Source organism: Eretmochelys imbricata, chromosome 2, assembly GCF_965152235.1.
Source record: "Eretmochelys imbricata isolate rEreImb1 chromosome 2, rEreImb1.hap1, whole genome shotgun sequence".
NCBI lineage: Eukaryota > Metazoa > Chordata > Testudines > Cheloniidae > Eretmochelys > Eretmochelys imbricata.
Genome location: NC_135573.1, coordinates 219,319,354 through 219,342,318, shown reverse-complemented (window position 1 = coordinate 219,342,318; position 22,965 = coordinate 219,319,354). Strand labels below are relative to the sequence as shown.

Here is a 22,965-nt window from a genome sequence, read left to right as displayed (position 1 = left end):
ACTCTTTCAGAAATTGTTACATTGGTTCAAAACCTGTACATAGACCAGGCCTTACCTGTGACTCCAGTAGGAATGTTCGACATAGAAGATGGTGGAAGTGGTGGAAAAAGGAAAGAGAGAAAAAGGCCACTACCAGGCACAAGAGGGACACAATATTAAGCCTCAAAACAAAAACTCATCACGTTTAAGCGTTTATACATGGCGATTCTGGGGCTCTCTAGTACACATGTGACTGAGGAATCATCACTATGTCTGCATCTCCATGGCCCTGGATAATATTTCCATCAGCACTTTAGAAACAGAGTTGTGCAAATAACTATTTTTTTCAGTTTTCTGACAATTCCAAAAATTACTTTTGGATTGACCTGAAAATGAATTTTTTTGAATTTTTCCACAAACCCAAAAAATAATAAAATTCATTTAGACCCAAAATGCAACATTTTGTTCAACTTGAAATGAATGGCTTTGTTTTGATTTTGAGCTTCTTAAAATTTTTGAAGCATAAAACAGAACTTTCAAAATGACTTTTCATTTTGAATCAAAAAAATCTTCATTTAAAAAATGTCAATTTTTTTTTTTTTTTACAAAAACAATTCAGCAAATTCAAAACAAATTTGCAACATATTTTGTTAACATTTTTTGGCAAAAACTAAGATTTGGTTGAAAAACTTTTTTTCCCCCAGACAGTTCCGTTGTCTTAACTAAAGTGAAGCTATCTGTATCCACTCCTTCCCATTTGGAATTCTATACTTCATAGGCTCTTCCTCAGATAGCCTAAAATATATTCACCAATCTATCTGACTCAGCTACATAGTGTTTTTGAGTCACAAAAATCTGTGTGGTCTTCTGAGATAAGTAAATTAGGAGCAAATGAAACCATTGCACCAAGTGTTATTGCATTTTCATAAGATAGTACGGTACATAAAGGGTGTCATTGTGATTAGTTGGGACCTTCTTAAACGGAAGCGGGGGTAGGAGAAAAAGGCTAAAACAGCACAGTTGGGAAAGAACAGTGAACACTGCTCATTCCTTAGTGCTGACACTAGTCTAAGCAGCAGAGGATACAAGTAGAGGGTATATATTATAGATTGTTCTCCCGTGTATGAATGAGAACAGCATATCTGTTTTAATCAACAAGGAGGGTCAGAGAACTCAAGAGTTCTTTTCAGTTTTTAAAGGTGCTCAAATCAGTTGTTTCTGGTACTGATATCTGCCATATTTCCAAAACAAATTATAGCAGCTGTAGAGTCAGTACCAACTATAATGACCAGGTGGGCATAAAAAGCAAAGAAGAATAAAAGACAGGGCTATTAAACATTATGGGAAGGACGGGAATGACACTGTAACGTGCATAACATTAGCCCCACTGAAATAAATATGAATTACGTCCTTTGTCAGAAAGACAATTATATTTTTTGGCAAATAAATTGAAGTACTGTAAATCCTATTGTACTCAATAGGGTTTACTTTTTATTTCAATATCAGATTTAGTGCCCACAAATTATGTATGCAGAGTTGAAGTTCTTTAACACTATTTAAGTACTGTAGGTGGATGATCTCATTTAGAAAAAGATAAGATTAAAAATACTTTTGGTGTTTTGCTTTTGGAAAACTGATAAAATAGATATGCATGAATTTCACATACCACTTTCTTCAGGTTTCAGGTCTAATAAATCATCTATGGCACCTAGTGGTTAAAAAGCAAAGCACAAAAAATTATTAGTCATTCATTGACTCCTTATGTAATCAATAGTTATAAATTGTAAAGTAAAGCAGTTTCAGTCTAGGTTATCTGAATTATCTTTATGGTCAAAGCTTTCTCCTAAGGTAGAAAGAATGTCCTTCCTATCTTCAGCTATAACCAAACACATGAAGCAAGTCAAACCAAGTTCAGCGGTAGGTATATACTATCCATCACCTGACCAGTATGGTGGTGATGATTTTGAATGCCCAGAGAGATACAGAGAGGCTACGAAAATAGAAATGACAATAATAATGGGGATTTCAACTATCCCCACATTAACTGGGTACATGTCACCTCAAGATGAGATGCAGAGATAAAATTTCTAGACACCATTAATGACTGATCCTCGGAACAGCTAGTTCTAGAACCCAAGAGGGGAGAAACAATTCTTGATTTTACCCTAAGTGGAGCACAGGATCTGATCCAAGAGATTAATGTAGCTGAACCACTTGGTAATAGTGACCATAATGTAATTAAATTTAACACCCTAAGAGAGGGGGAAATACTAAAGAAGAACTAGCATTTAACTTCAAAAAGGGGAATTCACAAAAATGAGGAAGCAACAAACGGAAATTAAAAGGAACAGTCAGAAGAGTGAAATGCCTGCAAGCTGCATGAAAGCTATGTAAAAACACCATAATAGAGGTTCAAACTAAATACTGTATATACCCCCTCCCCGCCCCCAAGAAAAAATAGTCAGAGGACCAAAAAATGCCACCATGGCTAAATAGCAGACTAAAAGAGGCTGTTAGAAGCAAAAAGACATCCTTTAAAAATTGCAAGTCAAATCCTACTGAGGAAAATAGAAAAGAGCATAAACTCTAGCAAGTCAAGTGTAAAAGTATAATTAGGAAGGCCAAAAACAAATTTAAAGAGCAACTATCAAAAGACACAAAAACTAAAAGCAAAAAAATTTTTGAAGTACATCAGAAGCAGGAAGCCTTCCAAACAATCGGTGGGGCCACTGGATGATCAAGGTGCTAAAGAAGCACTCAGGGAAGACAAGGTTCTTGGGGAGAAGCTAAATGAATTCTTGGCATTGATCTTCACTGCAGAGGATGTGAGGGAGATTCCCACACATTCTTTTTACCTGAAAAATTTGAGGAACTGTCCCAGATTGAGGTGTCAATAGAGGAGGTTTTGGAACAAATTGATAAAATAAACAGTAAAAAGTCACCAGGAGGGTATGAACATGGGCCAGGGGCTGCTCCCAGGCCCGCCGACCCTCTGCCCAGGGCAGGTGTAGGGTCTGGGGCTCTCCAAAGCAGCTCATGCTCCCTGGGTGGCCCAACTCCAGCTTCTGGCCTGGCAAGGGGGTGTGGCCTTGAGGGAAAGAGGAGGAGCAGTTACTCCTTAAACACCTGTCCGTAAGGTGTGAAAAAGAAAAAATATTACGGGGGACTTCAATGTGGAGATACTGCTGGCTGCATGGGACCTCCAGCATGTAAAACAGTTTAGAAAATTTGTATAATTTTTGTAACACAAAAGGTATTGCACCCAACATGAGGTAACGTTCTTTTGGATCTCATAATGAAGGATAAAGATTAATCAGTAACTGTACTGGAAGTTGGTGATTACCTAAGAAAATTTATTGGAGGAAAAACTTAAACAGAAAAAATCTGAATGAAAATGGGAGTGCTTAAGGAAGAGCTAATAGATGGCCAAAAAGCCACAATTAAACAATGACAACTTTGGCTAAAAGCCCATCTGGGACCAGTGGCAAAGTGAAAGCAGCAATTAGAGATTTTAAAAAGCAATATGACAAATGGAATAAAGGGACTTAGATAGCACTCGTTATAAATGAGAACTTATGAAAATTGATAGCAGAAGCTAGAGACATCACAGAAAAAATCCATGCCTGCAGGGCTAAGGACAATAAAAAGGAGGCTAAGTAGATCAGGAATAAAAATCCTAGCAATGGGAATAGCCAGACGAGGATGGTAAAACTGGTAATAATGAAGAGAAAAGGCAAAAGTGTTCAATAAATATTTCTGTTTGGTATTTGGAAAGAAGCAGGATTGCGTACTTGTGTCATATGAAGATGACGAAGTACTTTCTGGTCCATCAGAAACTTAGGCCCAGATCCTCAAAGATATTCAGGTGCCTAACTCCCACTGACACCAATGGTGACTTGATTTCAATAGGAGTTAGGTGCCTGAATACCTCTGAAGATCTGGACCTGAGTAAACTACATCTACCAGGGATAAACATTTTAAAATCAACAGGCCCAGGTCACTTGCACCCAAAAGAGTTGGATGAGAAGATCTCTGGCCCACGGATATTAAATTTTAATACATCTTGCAATACCAGGGAAATTCCAAAGGAATGGAAGTTTGCTAATGTGCCAATATTAAAAAAAAGGAAGAAGGATCGCATGGGCTGGTTTCTGGTTAGCTGGTCGTCAACTCCAGACAAAATAATGGAAAAGCTCATATGGAATTTAATTGATAAAGAATTAAAAGGACAGAAATATAATTATCAGGGGGTAGCCGTGTTAACCTGTATCCACAAAAACAACAAGGAGTCCGGTGACACCTTAAAGACTAGCAGATTTATTTGGGCATAAGCTTTCGTGGGTAAAAAACCCAGACTCCTTGTTGTTTTTGAGAAATATAATTAAATTGTCAGTCAACACGGTTTTATGGCAAATAGTAGTTCTTGAACAAAGCTGATTTAATTCTTTGATGAGATTACAAGTTTGATTGATAAAGGGAACTGCACGGCGGTAATATACTTTGACTTTTCTAAGGTGTTTAGATTTAGTACCGCACAACATTCTGATTAAATGAGCACCACACAATACCAATAAAGCTCAGGTTAAACGGATTAAAAAATGGCTAACTGACAGATCTCAAAAAAGCAGTTGCCAACGGGGAATCATCACTGAATGGGAGGCGTTTCTATTGGGACTCCACAGGATCAATACTATACTAGAACCTATTCAACATTTTCATCAATGATTTGGAAGTAACTATAATATAACTGTTGATAAAATCTGTAAATGACAAAAATATGCAGAAAGGTATGAGGACAGAGCAGTGATGCTGAGTTACCCGGATCACCTTTTACTTGGGCCTATTGAAACAAAATGCATTTTAATACAGCCAAATGGAAGATTATACAGGTAGGAACAAGGAATGCAGGCCATACCTATAGAATGGGGACTGTATCCTGGGAAAGTAGTGACTCAGAAAAGGATTTACGGTCATAACGGACAAGCAACTCAACATGAGCTGCAAGTGCCAGGCTGAGGCAAAAAGGACTAACGTAATCCTTGGCATTGGTAAGACTAATACTGGAATACTGTGCATAGTTCTGGTTTCCACTTTTTAAAAGGATGTTGAAAAATTGGAGAGAGTGCAGAAAAGAGCCAGCAAATTCAAGGGGTGAAGAAAATATCTTATATTGAGAGACTTAGACTTCAGTCTGTTTAGTTTGTCAAACAGAAGATTGAAATCAAGTCACTTTTCAGTGTACCAGGAAAGTGAATCAGTACCCCCAAAAGGAAAAAATGCTGGATATTAAAAGGGCTCTTTAGTTTAGTGGAAAACTATATAACAAGAACCTATGTCTGGAAGCTGAATCCAGAGAAATTCAAATTAGAGATAAGGCACAAAATTTTAACAGTGAGGGTGATAAACCACTGCAGCCAACTAGCAAGGAAAGTAATGGATTCTCCATCTTTTCAGATCAAGACTGGATGTCTAAAACACATCTTCCAGAAAGGCAGACACAAGTTATTGGTCTCACAACAGGAGCAACTGGATGAAATTTAATAACCTGTGACACGCAGGAGTTCAGACTAGATGATGTAATGGTCCCTTCTGGGCTTAATTCTATGAATCTCTATGAAATAGCTTGAGGAAAGTAATACATACATTACATAGATCAACACAACTGAGAAAGATTAAGATATAAAATAATACCTGAATAGGTTGGTTCCTTGCTGTGGTTTTCCTCATCTAATGAAATCAACCTTAAATTGGAGAGTGAAAAAAATTAAGAGCACACTTCTATGTTTTCGTGTCATATATCTTGTAAAAGGTAGAACTTTGGATACCTTTTCTTTTTCAGTTGTACCACAATAACATTACATCAGTAGCAATAAAACAGTAATTTACATTAATCCTTTTACTTCCCAAGTAAAGTTGTTGCCTTCTAATATTTTGTCTGCAAAATTTATTAAAGATTAAAGTGGGTTGAAGAGAAACTGTCAAGTGGCTTAAGTCCCATTTTTATCTACCTAAAAATCTGTTATGGACAATATACAACCAGATTCTGTGCATCCAGATTTTGTTTTGCCCACTTATCACTAAGGAGCTATAACCATCCCCCACGAAAACATTTTGCATTCTGCCCTTTGGCTCTATGGCAGCAATTAAATAGTATGGGCCAGATTCACTCCTAGTGCAAGTCCACTGACTCGGCAAGTTACATTCATGTCAGTGTTAGCACAGATTTGGAAAGAATGAATCAACAGTGCTGATGGTCTGAACAGACAACATAAGGTCTGGTCTACACACAATTTTTATTATAACCATTTTGATTAGTGGTATATTTTACCAAATGGATGCAGTTATCTATATAGCTATCTATATATGTCTAATATAACTGCATCCACAGTAGTGGGGGTTGCATTGCTTTAACTATACTGGTATAGTAAAAGCAGTACAATTTGTGTGTGTAGACGAGCCCTAAGATTATTTAAAAACAAAACAAAAAACCCCAGCCGTGCTAATTTAACTTGTGTTCACAACATAAGTAAAATTCAACAGCTGTCAAATGCAGAAAGGCCAAGGGGTTGTCTTATTGACTTAAACCAATGATCTCATAGTTGAATACCAAAAGAATAAATGACCTGATGAGAGTAATGTAAGTTCATTAAGCAAGCTAGTGAGTTCAATTCCAACCCTGCAAAGTCAGATATTTAAAATATATTTTAAAAGGCTTTAGTGATTTGATGGGGATTTATACTTATTTTTTCTAAAGCCTTAGAAATAGTTATTAATATTTTTGTTTTAAGGAAGAAAATGACAAAGGGAAACTGTTCTTTCTTCTCTGTTACAGAGGGTTGAGAAAAGCCATGACAAAAGCAAGTGTGCCTATTACATGACAGCTAATGTATTTTCTGGCAAGATCTACAATACTATGTCTAGTATCAAAGCAGACCTCTTGCATGAACCACGATTCACGCACTCAGGATAGGTGTACTGTTTTGCTTTTGTTTTTAAACTGTAGCAGGAATTCAGGCAATAGGGGGACTGGGGAAGCTTCAGAGAATAATCATAGAAGTATGACTAGAAGGGACCTCGAGAGGTCATCTAGTCCAGTCCCCTGCACTCAAGATAGGACTACGTACTAACTAGCTCATTCCTAATACTCTTTTCCTTATTCTAGAAGTTCCTTCTTCAGTTTAAGGAGAATTTTTTTTCCATGATTCTTTACTAGTGTCTCATTACAAGCAAAAAGAAAAGGAGTACTTGTGGCACCTTAGAGACTAACCAATTTATTTGAGCATGAGCTTTCGTGAGCTACAGCTCACTTCATCAGATGCATACCGTGGAAACTGCAGCAGACTTTATATATACACAGAGAATATGAAACAATACCTCCTCCCACCCCACTGTCCTGCTGGTAATAGCTTATCTAAAGTAATCTTCAGGTTAGGCCATTTCCAGCACAAATCCAGGTTTTCTCACCCTCCACCCCCCCACACAAATTCACTCTCCTGCTGGTGATAGCCCATCCAAAGTGACAACTCTTTACACAATGTGCATGATAATGAAGTTAGGCCATTTCCTGCACAAATCCAGGTTCTCTCACTCCCTCACCCCCCTCCAAAAACCCACCCCCATACACACACAAACTCACTCTCCTGCTGGTAATAGCTCATCCAAACTGACCATTCTCCAAGTTTAAATCCAAGTTAAACCAGAACATCTGGGGGGGGGGGGGGAGGAGGAAAAAACAAGAGGAAATAGGCTACCTTGCATAATGACTTAGCCACTCCCAGGCTCTATTTAAGCCTAAATTAATAGTATCCAATTTGCAAATGAATTCCAATTCAGCAGTTTCTCGCTGGAGTCCGGATTTGAAGTTTTTTTGTTTTAAGATAGCGACCTTCATGTCTGTGATTGCGTGACCAGAGAGATTGAAGTGTTCTCCGACTGGTTTATGAATGTTATAATTTTTGACATCTGATTTGTGTCCATTTATTCTTTTACGTAGAGACTGTCCAGTTTGACCAATGTACATGGCAGAGGGGCATTGCTGGCACATGATGGCATAAATCACATTGGTGGATGTGCAGGTGAACGAGCCTCTGATAGTGTGGCTGAAGTTATTAGGCCCTGTGATGGTGTCCCCTGAATAGATATGTGGGCACAATTGGCAACGGGCTTTGTTGCAAGGATAAGTTCCTGGGTTAGTGGTTCTGTTGTGTGGTATGTGGTTGTTGGTGAGTATTTGCTTCAGGTTGCGGGGCTGTCTGTAGGCAAGGACTGGCCTGTCTCCCAAGATTTGTGAGAGTGTTGGGTCATCCTTTAGGATAGGTTGTAGATCCTTAATAATGCGTTGGAGGGGTTTTAGTTGGGGGCTGAAGGTGACGGCTAGTGGCGTTCTGTTATTTTCTTTGTTAGGCCTGTCCTGTAGTAGGTGACTTCTGGGAACTCTTCTGGCTCTATCAATCTGTTTCTTTACTTCCGCAGGTGGGTATTGTAGTTGTAAGAAAGCTTGACAGAGATCTTGTAGGTGTTTGTCTCTGTCTGAGGGGTTGGAGCAAATGCGGTTGTATCGCAGAGCTTGGCTGTAGACGATGGATCGTGTGGTGTGGTCAGGGTGAAAGCTGGAGGCATGCAGGTAGGAATAGCAGTCAGTAGGTTTCCGGTATAGGGTGGTGTTTATGTGACCATCGTTTATTAGCACTGTAGTGTCCAGGAAGTGGATCTCTTGTGTGGACTGGACCAGGCTGAGGTTGATGGTGGGATGGAAGTTGTTGAAATCATGGTGGAATTCCTCAAGGGCTTCTTTTCCATGGGTCCAGTGCTAATAAACGATGGTCACATAAACACCACCCTATACCGGAAACCTACCGACTGCTATTCCTACCTGCATGCCTCCAGCTTTCACCCTGACCACACCACACGATCCATCGTCTACAGCCAAGCTCTGCGATACAACCGCATTTGCTCCAACCCCTCAGACAGAGACAAACACCTACAAGATCTCTGTCAAGCTTTCTTACAACTACAATACCCACCTGCGGAAGTGAAGAAACAGATTGATAGAGCCAGAAGAGTTCCCAGAAGTTACCTACTACAGGACAGGCCTAACAAAGAAAATAACAGAACGCCACTAGCCGTCACCTTCAGCCCCCAACTAAAACCCCTCCAACGCATTATTAAGGATCTACAACCTATCCTAAAGGATGACCCAACACTCTCACAAATCTTGGGAGACAGGCCAGTCCTTGCCTACAGACAGCCCCGCAACCTGAAGCAAATACTCACCAACAACCACATACCACACAACAGAACCACTAACCCAGGAACTTATCCTTGCAACAAAGCCCGTTGCCAATTGTGCCCACATATCTATTCAGGGGACACCATCACAGGGCCTAATAACTTCAGCCACACTATCAGAGGCTCGTTCACCTGCACATCCACCAATGTGATTTATGCCATCATGTGCCAGCAATGCCCCTCTGCCATGTACATTGGTCAAACTGGACAGTCTCTACGTAAAAGAATAAATGGACACAAATCAGATGTCAAGAATTATAACATTCATAAACCAGTCGGAGAACACTTCAATCTCTCTGGTCACGCAATCACAGACATGAAGGTCGCTATCTTAAAACAAAAAAACTTCAAATCCGGACTCCAGCGAGAAACTGCTGAATTGGAATTCATTTGCAAATTGGATACTATTAATTTAGGCTTAAATAGAGCCTGGGAGTGGCTAAGTCATTATGCAAGGTAGCCTATTTCCTCTTGTTTTTTCCTACCCCCCCCAGATGTTCTGGTTTAACTTGGATTTAAACTTGGAGAGTGGTCAGTTTGGATGAGCTATTACCAGCAGGAGAGTGAGTTTGTGTGTGTATGGGGGTGGGTTTTTGGAGGGGGGTGAGGGAGTGAGAGAACCTGGATTTGTGCAGAAAATGGCATAACTTCATTATCATGCACATTGTGTAAAGAGTTGTCACTTTGGATGGGCTATCACCAGCAGGAGAGTGAATTTGTGTGGGGGGGTGGAGGGTGAGAAAACCTGGATTTGTGCTGGAAATGGCCTAACCTGAAGATTACTTTAGATAAGCTATTACCAGCAGGACAGTGGGGTGGGAGGAGGTATTGTTTCATATTCTCTGTGTATATATAAAGTCTGCTGCAGTTTCCACGGTATGCATCTGATGAAGTGAGCTGTAGCTCACGAAAGCTCATGCTCAAATAAATTGGTTAGTCTCTAAGGTGCCACAAGTACTCCTTTTCTTTTTGCGAATACAGACTAACACGGCTGTTACTCTGAAACCTGTCATTACAAGCAATGGATTCACAATAGTGCTGTGAAAAAAGACATCTGCACAAGGTCACTTGGCTGTGTCCTTTCTAACCTGTTTAACACCCAAATAGGACTCATTTAAAACCTGTTAGCTAGTGGGTAATGTCTTCAGATTCTTTTATTTGTTTACAAATGCAACAGTCTTTCCAAAAGATTTCTAAAAACCAGCCAAACAAAACCCAGTAACTAGCAATCAAATCGTTCTTAATTTTTTGACATCCGATCCTTACGTAGGTACTTTATTTGGGTGGTCAAAACAACAGGCGGCACCAGGATTACATCACTATATGCCCTCACAACTGAATCCTGATGTGTCCATAGGAGAGGGATCATATCTCATCCTCCGGTTCTCCCATTCTTTGATCAGCCGCTCCGAAGATTAACATACATCCAATTCATATATCCCTCTCACCTCAGAGCCACAGGTAACTCAAGTAACAACAGAATCAGCTCACTTAGATGTTCTCTTTACAAAGTACCTGCTGCTGTACTGGATTAATAGGCAATGCTGTATACATCATAAAAACTAATCAGTGCTTAAAGCAAGCAAGAATTCAGCTCCTGTTCCCAGGTGCAAGGAAAAGGGCATGAAAGGGACAAAGGATGGAGTGCAATATTATCATTTCTCTTGAATTAAGTTGTTCACTATTTCTCTTTATTTTTCAGTTTTCTGCATTTCCCCCCTTTATTAAATAGAAAGAGTAAACCAGAAAGCAGTTAATTCAACGGCATAATTGTACTTGTTTTACATTGCTCACTTTTAGTTTATGACAAAACTTTTGTGCTTGGCTCCTTGGCTGGAGTTCTCCAATATACACTAAAGTATTACAGGAATTCCTCCACTTTCATCTCTATTTGTCCAAATCTCTAGTGTTCAAATAAAGTGAGCCTGTATTTACACTTATAAGCGTGACAGGCTCCGCACAATAACCTTTAAAAAAACAGACAAACCCAAAGATAAATTGGAAAGCACAGCATGGATGAAAAAACTACATTGTTCTGAGATGTGACTTACTGACTCTCCTGATCCTCCACTGATTTGGTGCTTGCAGTCTGCAAATCCTCCTCCTTTTCAGCTCTCTCAGTTAATTTATTTACAGGATCTTGTAAGCTCTAGATCATGATCAATACATAAATGAAAAAGAAAAGGGTAGACAGTCAGGGAAATGATATTATTTCACGTAACATTAAACTGGCCCAGCTGAGTCCACATAAGACAAGAAAATACTTTCATGCTACTGGAGCCTAGTCTGAATCAGAGAGAGAAAATTTCTGCAGGTAAAAAAATGTTAGAGATTATTCACTAAAGCAGAGCTACAGTATAAACAACATGAAAAGAAGCAACCACTTCCTTTATTGACCATTCATTTCTGAAGGAGGCCTCTTGGCTGTTGCTAAACTCATATTCTGTTTCCAACACGTATTTAAGAAAAATCTGTTCCAGTCGCAGCCCACACACTGGGTTTGTGTGTGTGTGTGTGAAGATGAGCTAGAATAAAAAAATAAAATGAACCCATTTGTTTTTCTTCACACTGCTTCTGCATCTCCTCTCTCTGGCACAGCTATTTACAGTACCCTGACAACTTAGCTCATGTGCAAAGACTATAAGAGGCCACACCTGTGTCCTCAGTGATAAACTCTTGTACTATATGACCTCCAGTTACTGTACTTCATCAAAACCTATTTGGTGTTTATTTTATAATTGAAGCAGATTTTGTGAGGCTGCTAAAGTGGAAATTTTGTGAGTTGAAAGCACTGTCGTGCACTGAAAAATAAATATCTTAAGTAACAGCATCTGGGAGTTTCATGTTTATCTCCTCGGTCCCAAATTTGGGCATGCAGACAAAAATACACAAATCAGTGACAAGAATTACATATGTGATCATTAAACATATTGGGATGTTCTGATGTGGGTCTGCCCCATTCTCTCTTGTGGAAGCTACTCCACATATATAAATAATTTAATCATTAAATATGCATTGGGCCAGAGAGAGTAACTCCATACCCAAGTGGTTCAGGCACTCACCTGAGAGGAGAGAAACCTATGCTCAAACCCCTTCTCCTCATCAAGCAAGAGGGTCTCCCGCATCTCAGGTGAGTGCTCCAGTCATTGGCCACAAGGGAAATTTCTTTCTTGCCCCATCCTAAGGCCATTGTGTGTGGAGACAGGTGTGTGCCATCACCATTCTTGCAAGAAACAGCTTAGGCACTTCCCTTCCAGGAGAGGGTTCCCAGCTGTGGATCCCAAGCAGAGATAGGCAGCTCCCCCCAGTCAGGACTTAGGTGCCTAACTCCCTAAAAATCAGTGGGGTTTAGGATACATCCCTCTCCTTGTTATCCGCTATCAGCTAGTTTAGGTGGCTCCTCAGATAGTGTGCTGCCTTTTGTGGACCCCATTTTTAGGCATCTCTCTAACCCAAGGATGGGCAAACTTTTTGGCCTGAGGGCTGCATCAGGTTTCGGAAATTGTATGGAGGGCTGGTTAGGGGAGGCTGTGCCTCCCCAAACAGCCAGGCATGGCCTGACCCCTGCTGCCTACCTGATGCCCCCAACTTCTCGCCCCTGATGCCCCCCCCCCAGGACTCCTGCCCCAATCAACCCCCCCCACCCCGCTCCCTGTCCCCTGACCGCCCCTGGAACACCCACCTGACTGCCCCCTGCCGCCCCATCCAACCCCTCCTTTCCTTCCTGACTGCCCCCCAAGGACCCCTGCCCCCATTCAACCATCAACCCCCCCATTCCTCACACTCTGACTGCCCCTACCCCTATCCACACAGCCCTGCCCTCTATCCAATCGCCTCCCCCCTGGCTCCCTGGAGTGCCGGTGGCTGGTGGCACGGCTGCACCAGGACAGGCAGCCGCTCCACTCAGCTGGCAACAGTCCTAAAAGTCAGAGATTACAATGCTGAGCATTGCAATACCTAAGTCCCTTTGTAGATTTGGGCCCAGATCATAAACTTGGACCTGTGAGAGTGCATCTTTGTGCCTGTGCAGAACTGCACTGAATTCAACAGAGCTCTGTGCAGATGTAAGTGTGTCTTGCAGGATCAGGATTTATATTTGTATCTTGCGCTGTGCCAAACACATTATGTGAATATAACAAAAAAAACAAATGGAGCAGCTATCATGATTTGGAATACCCACAAAAGAAGATCTGTTGGGTAAGTAAATGCCACTTTTAGTGTCCCTTTTCTGACAACTGCACTTTAAAGTGTTCACTTTACTGTAAGCCTTGCTGATATTCAGGATAATTTATTTATTTTTTGCTAAGAGAGAACACACTTTGTGAGAAGCACACTGAGTAGAGAGCTGCTATAACTTGTGTCCAGAGTCTTAATAAAATGCTAGCATACATCACCGGAATAGTAGAACCAGGGAAAGCTCTTGCTCCAAGTTCCCCACAGGATCACAAAGGAAAGTTAGAGTCACCAGCTGATCTGCCATGTGGAAAACATTCCCACTTATCTAGTTTAGTTTCTTTTTACTGCTCTCCTGCTGATCTGAACAGATTATTCACTAGCGGGGGTGTTTCTAGCTCCTGTTTATATAATTTTGGTCCATGTTTATCTGAAGGCAGCCAGTTGTACTTATTTTACCTTTGGTGTTTTAGGAACCAAGTTAATGTGCTTGCCATAAAGCTACATCTTGCAAGGTTTTTGTTTTCTTTATCCCAAGTTTATTTTTCTATAAAGTAGCTTAAGTGAATTTAGTGCTGGATTAAAAGCATTGGAGACTCGAGATGTTTAAAGAATAGAAAAAACACATGCAGCAGTAGTGCAAGCTTCTCATGCTGTGTTGCAAATGGAACCTCGTGGGATTACTCCCTCTTCCAGTTCAGTCCGGGACCCCTTTGCTTATATTGCCAAAAAGGGCATTAATCAGCACCATTTACGAGGGGCTTTGTGGATTTTGGAAATGGAGACTTGTCCTCTGGCACCTAGAATGAAATCACTCTTGTATTTCACAGATACCATACAACAGATGGTAATGACTGGGTTGCATTCAACCCACTGACCAAAGACCAGCTCTTGCACCATTGAAGTCTGAGGGAGTTTTTCCACTGACTTAAATAGGCACAGGACTAGGTTCCAAGAGACTAAAGGCTTTCGTGAGATACATCTCAGAGGCACAGCACAGAACGCGACGGGGAGAGGGCAAAGGTGGCTGTACATCACCTTTGCGTCCTACTGATCCTCCGCTCCTCCAAAGGCTGAAGAGCCCCTGACAGGCCCTGAGGACTTGTCTAAGTTACAGCAGCCTCCTCAGTTTGCTGCATGGGCCACAGCACTGTCGGGAACCTCTGCAGTGCAGTAGGCTATGGCCCTGTCCCTGACATGCCCTTCTTTCTCTCAGGCCCACCCTCCTCCATATGCACTGTGCGAGGGCTTTTGTGGGGTCTTCAGGAGGCAGCCTTATATTTGTCTTCTGCAGTGCTCTCAGAAGAGAAATCCTCTGCCAGCCAGACATGGGGCTTTTAGGGCCCCTTTCCCTGACCGTCTCTCTCTCGCCCTCCATATTTCAATACCGTTTCCCTGAACCATTCAGTCCTTCATTTTAACTTTTATTGGAATGTAATAAATAAAACTTGCACTATGATTTTTTAACTGTTTTGATTTCCAAAAAGTTTGCGGTTACCATAACATGGTAACTGCAATACCAGATTAGCACCCATGCTCCCTTTAATGATTCAAAGGTGGAAAGAAAAATCCTCAGTATTCCCTGGGAAAATTATATACATAAAAGTTCTTTTAAACAGGTGTTTTCCTCTTAGAAGCTCTAATACTAAGCTAATATTTTCCATCGTTGCTCAGACTGTTTCAGGAAATACATTTTCATGGTTCCAGGATCAACACACAATGGGAAACGCCAAACAGAAATGGTGCTCACAAGTGTCTGCAAAAAGTAACAGAATAATAATAATGGAAGTTACTATTTCCTCTATTGGGAAAATAAATATAGCACTGAAAGTCCACAATTAAAAGGGAAATTATGCTGCACAACAATTGTTTTAAAAATGGTAGCCATATTTTAATGCAATATCCAAGTTTAATTACATTTGTGTTTAGGAAATATTGTCTTGAACTCTGCTAGCAAATACTTCAGTATTTTCCCCTTTCTCTCTCCCCACTAAAAGCACTTATTTTTTTATGAAAGAGACAAAAGGGCTAGAGAATTTAGCAAATATTTTAATACAAAAATAAATTTAGTTAAGAAACAATGGTTAACAGTCTGGTTTACTGAATGTAAATTCACAGTTTATGATTGCAATTGTGAACAAGTATAGAAACAATAGTGATTGGCATTCTGTTTGTCGTGTTGTTTCTTACCTTACAGACAGTATAATAAGCACTGAAGTCACTGAAGCTGCGCACACTAAACCAAAGTTATTTGGTTCAGAATAAGCAATTTGCATAGGATCATATGCTTTGACTAGATGAATGTGCGGTGCTCCTGCTGGGAGTGGTATGCCTGTATCTGAAACTCGAGTCTCAGAGTATTAACAGAATCTTCTTGCTTGCCTCATTTATACCCCTCCAGTGTAAAATCAGGAATATACTTTGTGTAACCCTGTACACACTACATTCCTTAGAACTTGTCTTCACACAGAAATTGCACCAATTTAATTTAAATGTTAAAATAAAAAGTTAAATTTGTACAGTTTTTGTGTGTGGACTCTTTTATGCCAGTTTAATACTGGTTACATGGGTTTAACAATCCCTAGGGTAAAGAACTAATGTTTGTAGCCTTAACCAAACGTGTAGGAAGTGACTCTTACTCAGGTGTTGCTTCTAACCCAGCTCCTGACCACACACAAAATCATCTCAGCTGAGTCTGGTGGTGCTTACTGTTCACATCTGCTGGCTTGTTTGGGGTTGTAGGCTAACCCCTGAGCCGGTAAGTGCCCACTTTGCAGTGAGTACATAGGCTAAACCACTCTAGTGCTGATAGTCCTTCAGTGCCTTCCCCAATTCCTCCCACGTGTGCAGAAGGACAGACAAGTTCTCTCTCAATTCACCAGGAAAGAATCATAGACCAGATCACCTTACTACGGCACAAAAAACCACAGGATCTGCCCCCACATACCCTAGGTACACACACTAGTTAGCACAGCACCAGTGATGACACAGTCGCTCAAGTCTGGCTTTGCAGTGTGGCTGCTCACACCTGACCTAGATAAACCCCGATGCTCAGACGCCAATCATTTCCTATAATTCCACAATGAAGACCCAGCCAATGAGACAATTATGGGATATCTGTTGCTAGACCACGAAAGGAGCTTTTGTCCCACTGTGGTTTCCTTCTTTTTCCCTAAGAAATTAAAAAAAAAAAAAAATTGAATGGCTTTATGTCAGCAGCTGAATGAATATCCACGCAGCCTTATTTCTTTTCCCCACTCAGTGTGAGGGACAGCTGTCAAACTGGCAGAGGGCCAGGGAAAGTATATGGATACCCTCCCAGTCCTACTGTCCAAAATAAAGACCTTCTCACTAGGAAATTGTTATACACTTTTCAACACCAGTGTTATAAAAGGTGTAAGCTTTACCAAAGCCAGGGTACAGGCATTTTTACCTCTGTGTTCGCTAACTCAACACGGTTTCAATGGCAAAGTGGTAAAAAGGTCTGCAACCTGCTTTTACTATAGCTGATTGATGACACCAGTGCTGAAAAATGACTACAAAAGTTCCTAGTGCAGATGAATGTAAAGAAGGAAGTGCCCCATGAGGGTAAAATGATATGCTCGGACCACCATTCCCACCATCCCACCTAGTGAGTAAAATCAGAGCTTAATCACCTCTGGACTTGGCAGTTCATCACCACGGTGGCGCCTGTGGGCTTGCTGCATCAGTTATAAATGTAAAAAAATTGCTTGAGCCCTGGCTCCTCTTTCATTATAAATTAAACACAGAGTAAAATGAGGGATAGTAAATAAGAATCAGGAGGGATTCTCACACTGAGAAAGAAGGATGATCAGCAAGTTATCTCAAGTGCCTATATACAAATGCAAGAAGCCTGGAAAACAAGCAGGGAGAACTGGAAGTCCTGGCACAGTTAAGGAATTATGATGTCATTGGAACAACAGAGACTTGGTGGTATAACTCATATGACTGGAGTACTGTCATGGATGGTTATAAACTGATCAGGAAGGACAGGCAGGGCAGAAAAGGTGGGGGAGTTGCACTGTATGTAAGAGAACAGTATGACTGCTCAGAGCTCCAGTATGAAATTGCAGAAAAATCTGAGAGTCTCTGGATTAAGTTTAGAAGTGTGAGCAACAAGGGTGATGTCGTGGTGGGAGTCTGCTATAGACCACCGGATGAGGGGGATGAGGTGGACGAGGCTTTCTTCCGGCAATTCATGGAAGTTAATAGATCGCAGGCCCTGGTTCTCATGGGAGACTTCAATCACCCTATCTGCTGGGAGAGCAATACAGTGGTGCACAGACAATCCAGGAAGTTTTTGGAAAATGTAGGGGACAATTTCCTGGTGCAAGTGCTGGAGGAACCAACTAGGGGCAGAGCTCTTCTTGACCTGCTGCTCACAAACCTGGAAGAATTAGCAGGGGAAGCAAAAGTGGATGGGAACCTGGGCGGCAGTGACCATGAGATGGTCGAGTTCAGGATCCTGACACAGGGAAGAAGGAGAGCAGCAGAATACGGACCCTGGAAGAAAGGAGAGCAGCAGAATACGGACCCTGGACTTCAGAAAAGCAGACTTTGACTCCCTCAGGGAACTGATCGGCAGGATCCCCTGGGAGAATAACATGAGGGGGAAAGGAGTCCAGGAGAGCTGGCTGTATTTTAAAGAATCCTTATTGAGGTTACAGGGACAAACCATCCCAATGTGTAGAAAGAATAGTAAATATGGCAGGCGACCAGCTTGGCTTAACAGTGAAATCCTTGCTGATCTTAAACACAAAAAAGAAGCTTACAAGAAGTGGAAGATTGGACAAATGACCAGGGAAGAGTATAAAAATATTGCTCGGGCATGCAGGAGTGAAAGCAGGAAGGCCAAATCACACCTGGAGTTGCAGCTACATGAGACGTTAAGAGTCACAAGAAGGGTTTTTTCAGGTATGTTAGCAACAAGAAGAAAGTCAAGGAAAGTGTGGGCCCCTTACTGAATGAGGGAGGCAACCTAGTGACAGAGGATGTGGAAAAAGCTAATCTACTCAATGCTTTTTTTGCCCCCGTCTTCACAAATAGGGTCCGCTCCCAGACTATTGCACTGGGCAGCACAGCATGGGGAGGAGGTGACCAGCCCTCTGTGAAGAAAGAAGTGGTTCGGGACTATTTAGAAAAGCTGGACGAGCACACGTCTATGGGGCCGGATGCGCTGCATCTGAGAGTGCTGAAAGAGTTGGCGGCTGTGACTGCAGAGCCATTGGCCATTATCTTTGAAAACTCATGGTGATCGGGGGAGGTACCGGACAACTGGAAAAAGGCTAATGTAGTGCCCATCTTTAAAAAGGGGAAGGAGGAGGATCTGGGGAACTACAGGCCAGTCAGCCTCACATCAGTCCCTGGAAAAATCATGGAGCAGGTCCTCAAGGAATCAATTCTAAAGCACTTAGAGGAGAGGAAAGTGATCAGGAACAGTCAGCATGGATTCACCAAGGGAAAGTCATGCCTGACTAATCTAATTGCCTTCTATGACAAGATAACTGGCTCTGTGGATGAGCGGAAAGCAGTGGACGTGTTATTCCTTGATTTTAGCAAAGCTTTTGAGATGGTCTCCCACAGTTTTCTTGCAGGCAAGTTAAAGAAATATGGGCTCGATGAATGGACTATAAGGTGGATAGAAAGCTGGCTAGATTGTCGGGCTCAACAGGTAGTGATCAATGCTCCATGTCTAGTTGGTAGCCGGTATCAAGTGGAGTGCCCCAAGGGTTGATCCTGGGTCCATTTTTGTTCAATATCTTCATTAATGATCTGGAGGCTGGTGTGGATTGCACCCTCAGCAAGTCTGCAGATGACACTAAACTGGGAGGAGAGGTAGATACGCTGGAGGGTAGGGATAGGATACAGAGGGACCTAGACAAATTGGAGGATTGGGCCAAAAGAAATCTGATGAGATTCAACAAGGACAAGTGCAGAGTCCTGCACTTAGGACGGAAGAATCCCATGCACCCCTACAGACTAGGGACCGAATGGCTCGGCAGCAGTTCTGCAGAAAAGGACTTAGGTGTTATAGTGCACGAGAAGTTGCCAAGAAGGCCAATGGCATTTTGGGATGTATAAGTAGGGGCATAGCCAGCAGATCGAGGGACGTGATTGTTCCCCTCTATTCGACATTGGTGAGGCCTCATCTGGACTGCTGTGTGCAGTTTTGGGCCCCACACTACAAGAAGGATGTGAAAAAAATGGAAAACATCCAGCGGAGGGCAACAAAAATGATTAGGGGACTGGAACACATGACTTATCAGGAGAGGCTGAGGGAACTGGGATTGTTTAGTCTGTGGAAGAGAAGAATGAGGGGGGATTTGATAGCTGCTTTCAGCTATCTGAAAGGGGGTTCCAAAGAAGATGGATCTAGACTGTTCTCAGTGGTAGCAGATGACAGAACGAGGAGTAATGGTCTCAGGTTGCAGTGGGGGAGGTTTAGGTTGGATATTAGGAAAAACTTTTTCACTAGGGGGGTGGTGAAGCACTGGAATATGTTACCTAGGGAGGTGGTGGAATCTCCTTCCTTAGAAGTTTTTAAGGTCAGGCTTGACAAAGCCCTGGCTGGGATGATTTAGTTGGGGATTGGTCCTGCTTTGAGCAGTGGGTTGGACTAGATGACCTCCTGAGGTCCCTTTCAACCCTGATATTCTATGACATACATAAGAAAAAGACAGCCGAATAGAATAATCCCTATACTGTGCTTTTTCAGCCAGAGATCTCAAAGAGCTCTAAGTAGTCAGTCAGTAGCATCATCCCCACTTTACAGATAGACAAGCTGATACACAGAGAAGTTATGTGAGCTCGTGGCAGAGCTTGGAATCCAGGTCTCCTGATTCCCCAGTTCAGGACCCACTCTACTTCCAGACGCCTGTGAGCAATTCAGGAAGTTAGGAATTATATTACCAAAAATTACAAACAGAATTAATGAAATATTAAAGTAACTACAGCAAGAAGGAAACAATTAAAGGATATAGAAATGAGCTTCATTCACGAAAAGAAGCAACTGATGTGTATTCTGACACATTTGTTATAGAGTAAAATTGTTCATGTTAGTGCAACCTTAACGTTCTACACACTCAGTCAGCCCATTCCCTTGAATAATACCGTAGCAAACAGATCTCTCCACGTCAGGATGCATGGACATTAATAAGAATCTTTTATCAAGCATAAAACTAAGAATTGTAGGAAATATAGCTGCAAACACACAATTACACTACTTTCAGAATATACCCTGAGGCAAAGAAAACAAATGGGTTGTTTTTCATTAACAGAGCTTGGCAAGCGTCTCCAAAGACAATGTTTTCTTTCCAGAAACAATCCCAACAGGCATTTAAGAGGCTCTTTGCTGAGGTAAACCTAATACATGCATACTCATTAATATATTAATTTAAAACTTCCAAACATAAATAGTAATTACCATTGTATTTGCATTTCACATTAATATTGCTAATTTTTCAATGACAGCCTATATTTAACTAAAATATGACATTTAAGAAAACAATGTTTGTTTTCAAATAATGTCCTAAAGTAAGGCCCTGATCCTACAAATATTTATGTTTAATTTAACTTATGCAAGTAGTCCCATTAAAGTCTATGGGACTACTTGTGTGACTAAAGCTAAGCAACATGTGTTTTCAGGACAGGGCTTCAAAATGAGAAAAGTGACTTGATGGCGGAGTAACAAGCACCAGATTTAAGAATTACAAATTGTGAAGGTTCTTGATCATAATTCCACAGCGTGTGTTTGGAAACTGGTTTACAGGGTATAAATTCCTCGTTCTTTCTACAGGTAAGTGGCTTTTCAAACTCAAAATTGCACACACTGTTAGAAAATTCAAAGGGAATAAAAACTAATTAGCACTTGTTCAGTTTAATTTCACAAAATATAACTGTAGCTTAAATTTGTCAGTATCAATTTGTGTTTTTTTAAAGGATCATTGTTTTTCTACACAAAAATTGGCACAGAGATTAATCTTGAGTAGACCTGGTGCAATGTGTAGATTTCAAACAACACAACAGGATTTAGGGTCATGTTTAGCATTATTCCAAAATTTATAAATCAAATTAATAGCTGACAGAAGCAGTCTTTATTGGATAAAGTTTCTGTCTTACATACACAGTCTCTCCATCAGCAGCTACACTTATCTGTCAGATTTTACAATGGAGAAAGTTTCATGTGTTGTTGCTGACAGAGAAGTTTTTATGTGCAGCTGCTGATGGATACATCTTCTCAGAGAAGTTGCATTTCTTTAGCAGATGGACAAAATTTGATCCGTTAGCAGCTTCTGCTACACACAGTCCTTTTCTGCGGTGATGACCATCAAGAACAGCGGGTCTTGAGGTTAACGCCCCATCAAGATGCACAGGGCAGTTCACTCATCTCGGAGCTACTGATTCAGGCTTTCTGCAGACTCAGGCAGATATTGGTACATTGGTTACACTCAGTTCATATTCTCAAGCCTATCTTCACAGCCATGAAGGCTAAAAATTAAAAAAAAACCCTTGGATTCTGATGTAATCACATGACTCCAGGAGCTGAGGACTTATATATATAGCCACTAGGGCCTATAGTACCTGTGCTTTAATTTGGCCATACAGTAACCTTAACTGTGTCACAACACACATGCGAGTGCACACAACATTTTGTTGTGAAACAGTTATATACACATGTATTGTATGTATATTTGTAACATAATATAAAATTTAAATATATTAACATTACACATGCACATGAAAAATATATAAGCACACAGGAAAAAACTTAAATATTGGAAATATTCTTTGTATGAAAGATAAGTCCCCTATAGCCATAACATGAAGCCATCTATTGAAATTATGGTGGTATGAATCTATCATCCATTCACTCAGCTTTCCAAAAAAAGCTAGACTGTTACTATTCAGTAATATTCATGTACTTGAAATGAATAAATGAAATATGATGACCTACAGATTTAAATTAAAATCTATTCATTACCCACAATTGTAAAATTAGTTTAGTAACACAGATTGTTTAAAGTAAAAAAATCACAACTTATTAATTTTTTTTTAAATAAAAACTTTGGTGTACCGTGGAATGTGGTCATTGTAATAACTACCAAAAGGAAGAAATTGCGGATATTAAAAGACAACTAGCCTAATCTTCTATCCCAAATATTTAGTTATTTTCTTAAACATTTCCACTAACCCTTCATGTAGTTCTATGCTGAAAATCCCAGAACAGCGATCAGCATGATGTTCTCAGCATGGTAAAATGTCATGGCAAAAAACAAGGAGCCATATTTCCTCAACATGGGATGCCAGCATTACAAATTATAAGGATTCTCATTATGAGGGAAGAGCTATATATGCTGTACTGTAGAATATTCACATTCATTTTTATGGCTGTAGTTTATTTTACGAGACTTCATCTCACACACACACACAATCTAGTTCACACTTCTTTAAGTTACTGAGACCAAATCCAATTTTAATTTAGATTATAATCAAATCTATCACACA

At 40.8% G+C, this 22,965-nt stretch overlaps 1 protein-coding gene across 4 annotated transcripts in view; it reads right to left on the bottom strand.

The window, feature by feature from the left end:
- Positions 1-22,965, bottom strand: part of ICA1 (islet cell autoantigen 1) — an 89,661-nt gene that overhangs the window by 9,567 nt on the left and 57,129 nt on the right. For all 4 annotated transcript variants that reach the window (XM_077808043.1, XM_077808045.1, XM_077808044.1 and 1 more), the window contains 4 exons: positions 11,319-11,416; positions 5,671-5,720; positions 1,795-1,855; positions 1,646-1,689 (listed from right to left, as the gene is read on the bottom strand). In XM_077808043.1, the coding sequence (XP_077664169.1) occupies positions 1,646-1,689; positions 1,795-1,855; positions 5,671-5,720; positions 11,319-11,416 (253 nt within the window). The remainder of the gene's footprint in view (positions 1-1,645; positions 1,690-1,794; positions 1,856-5,670; positions 5,721-11,318; positions 11,417-22,965) is intronic.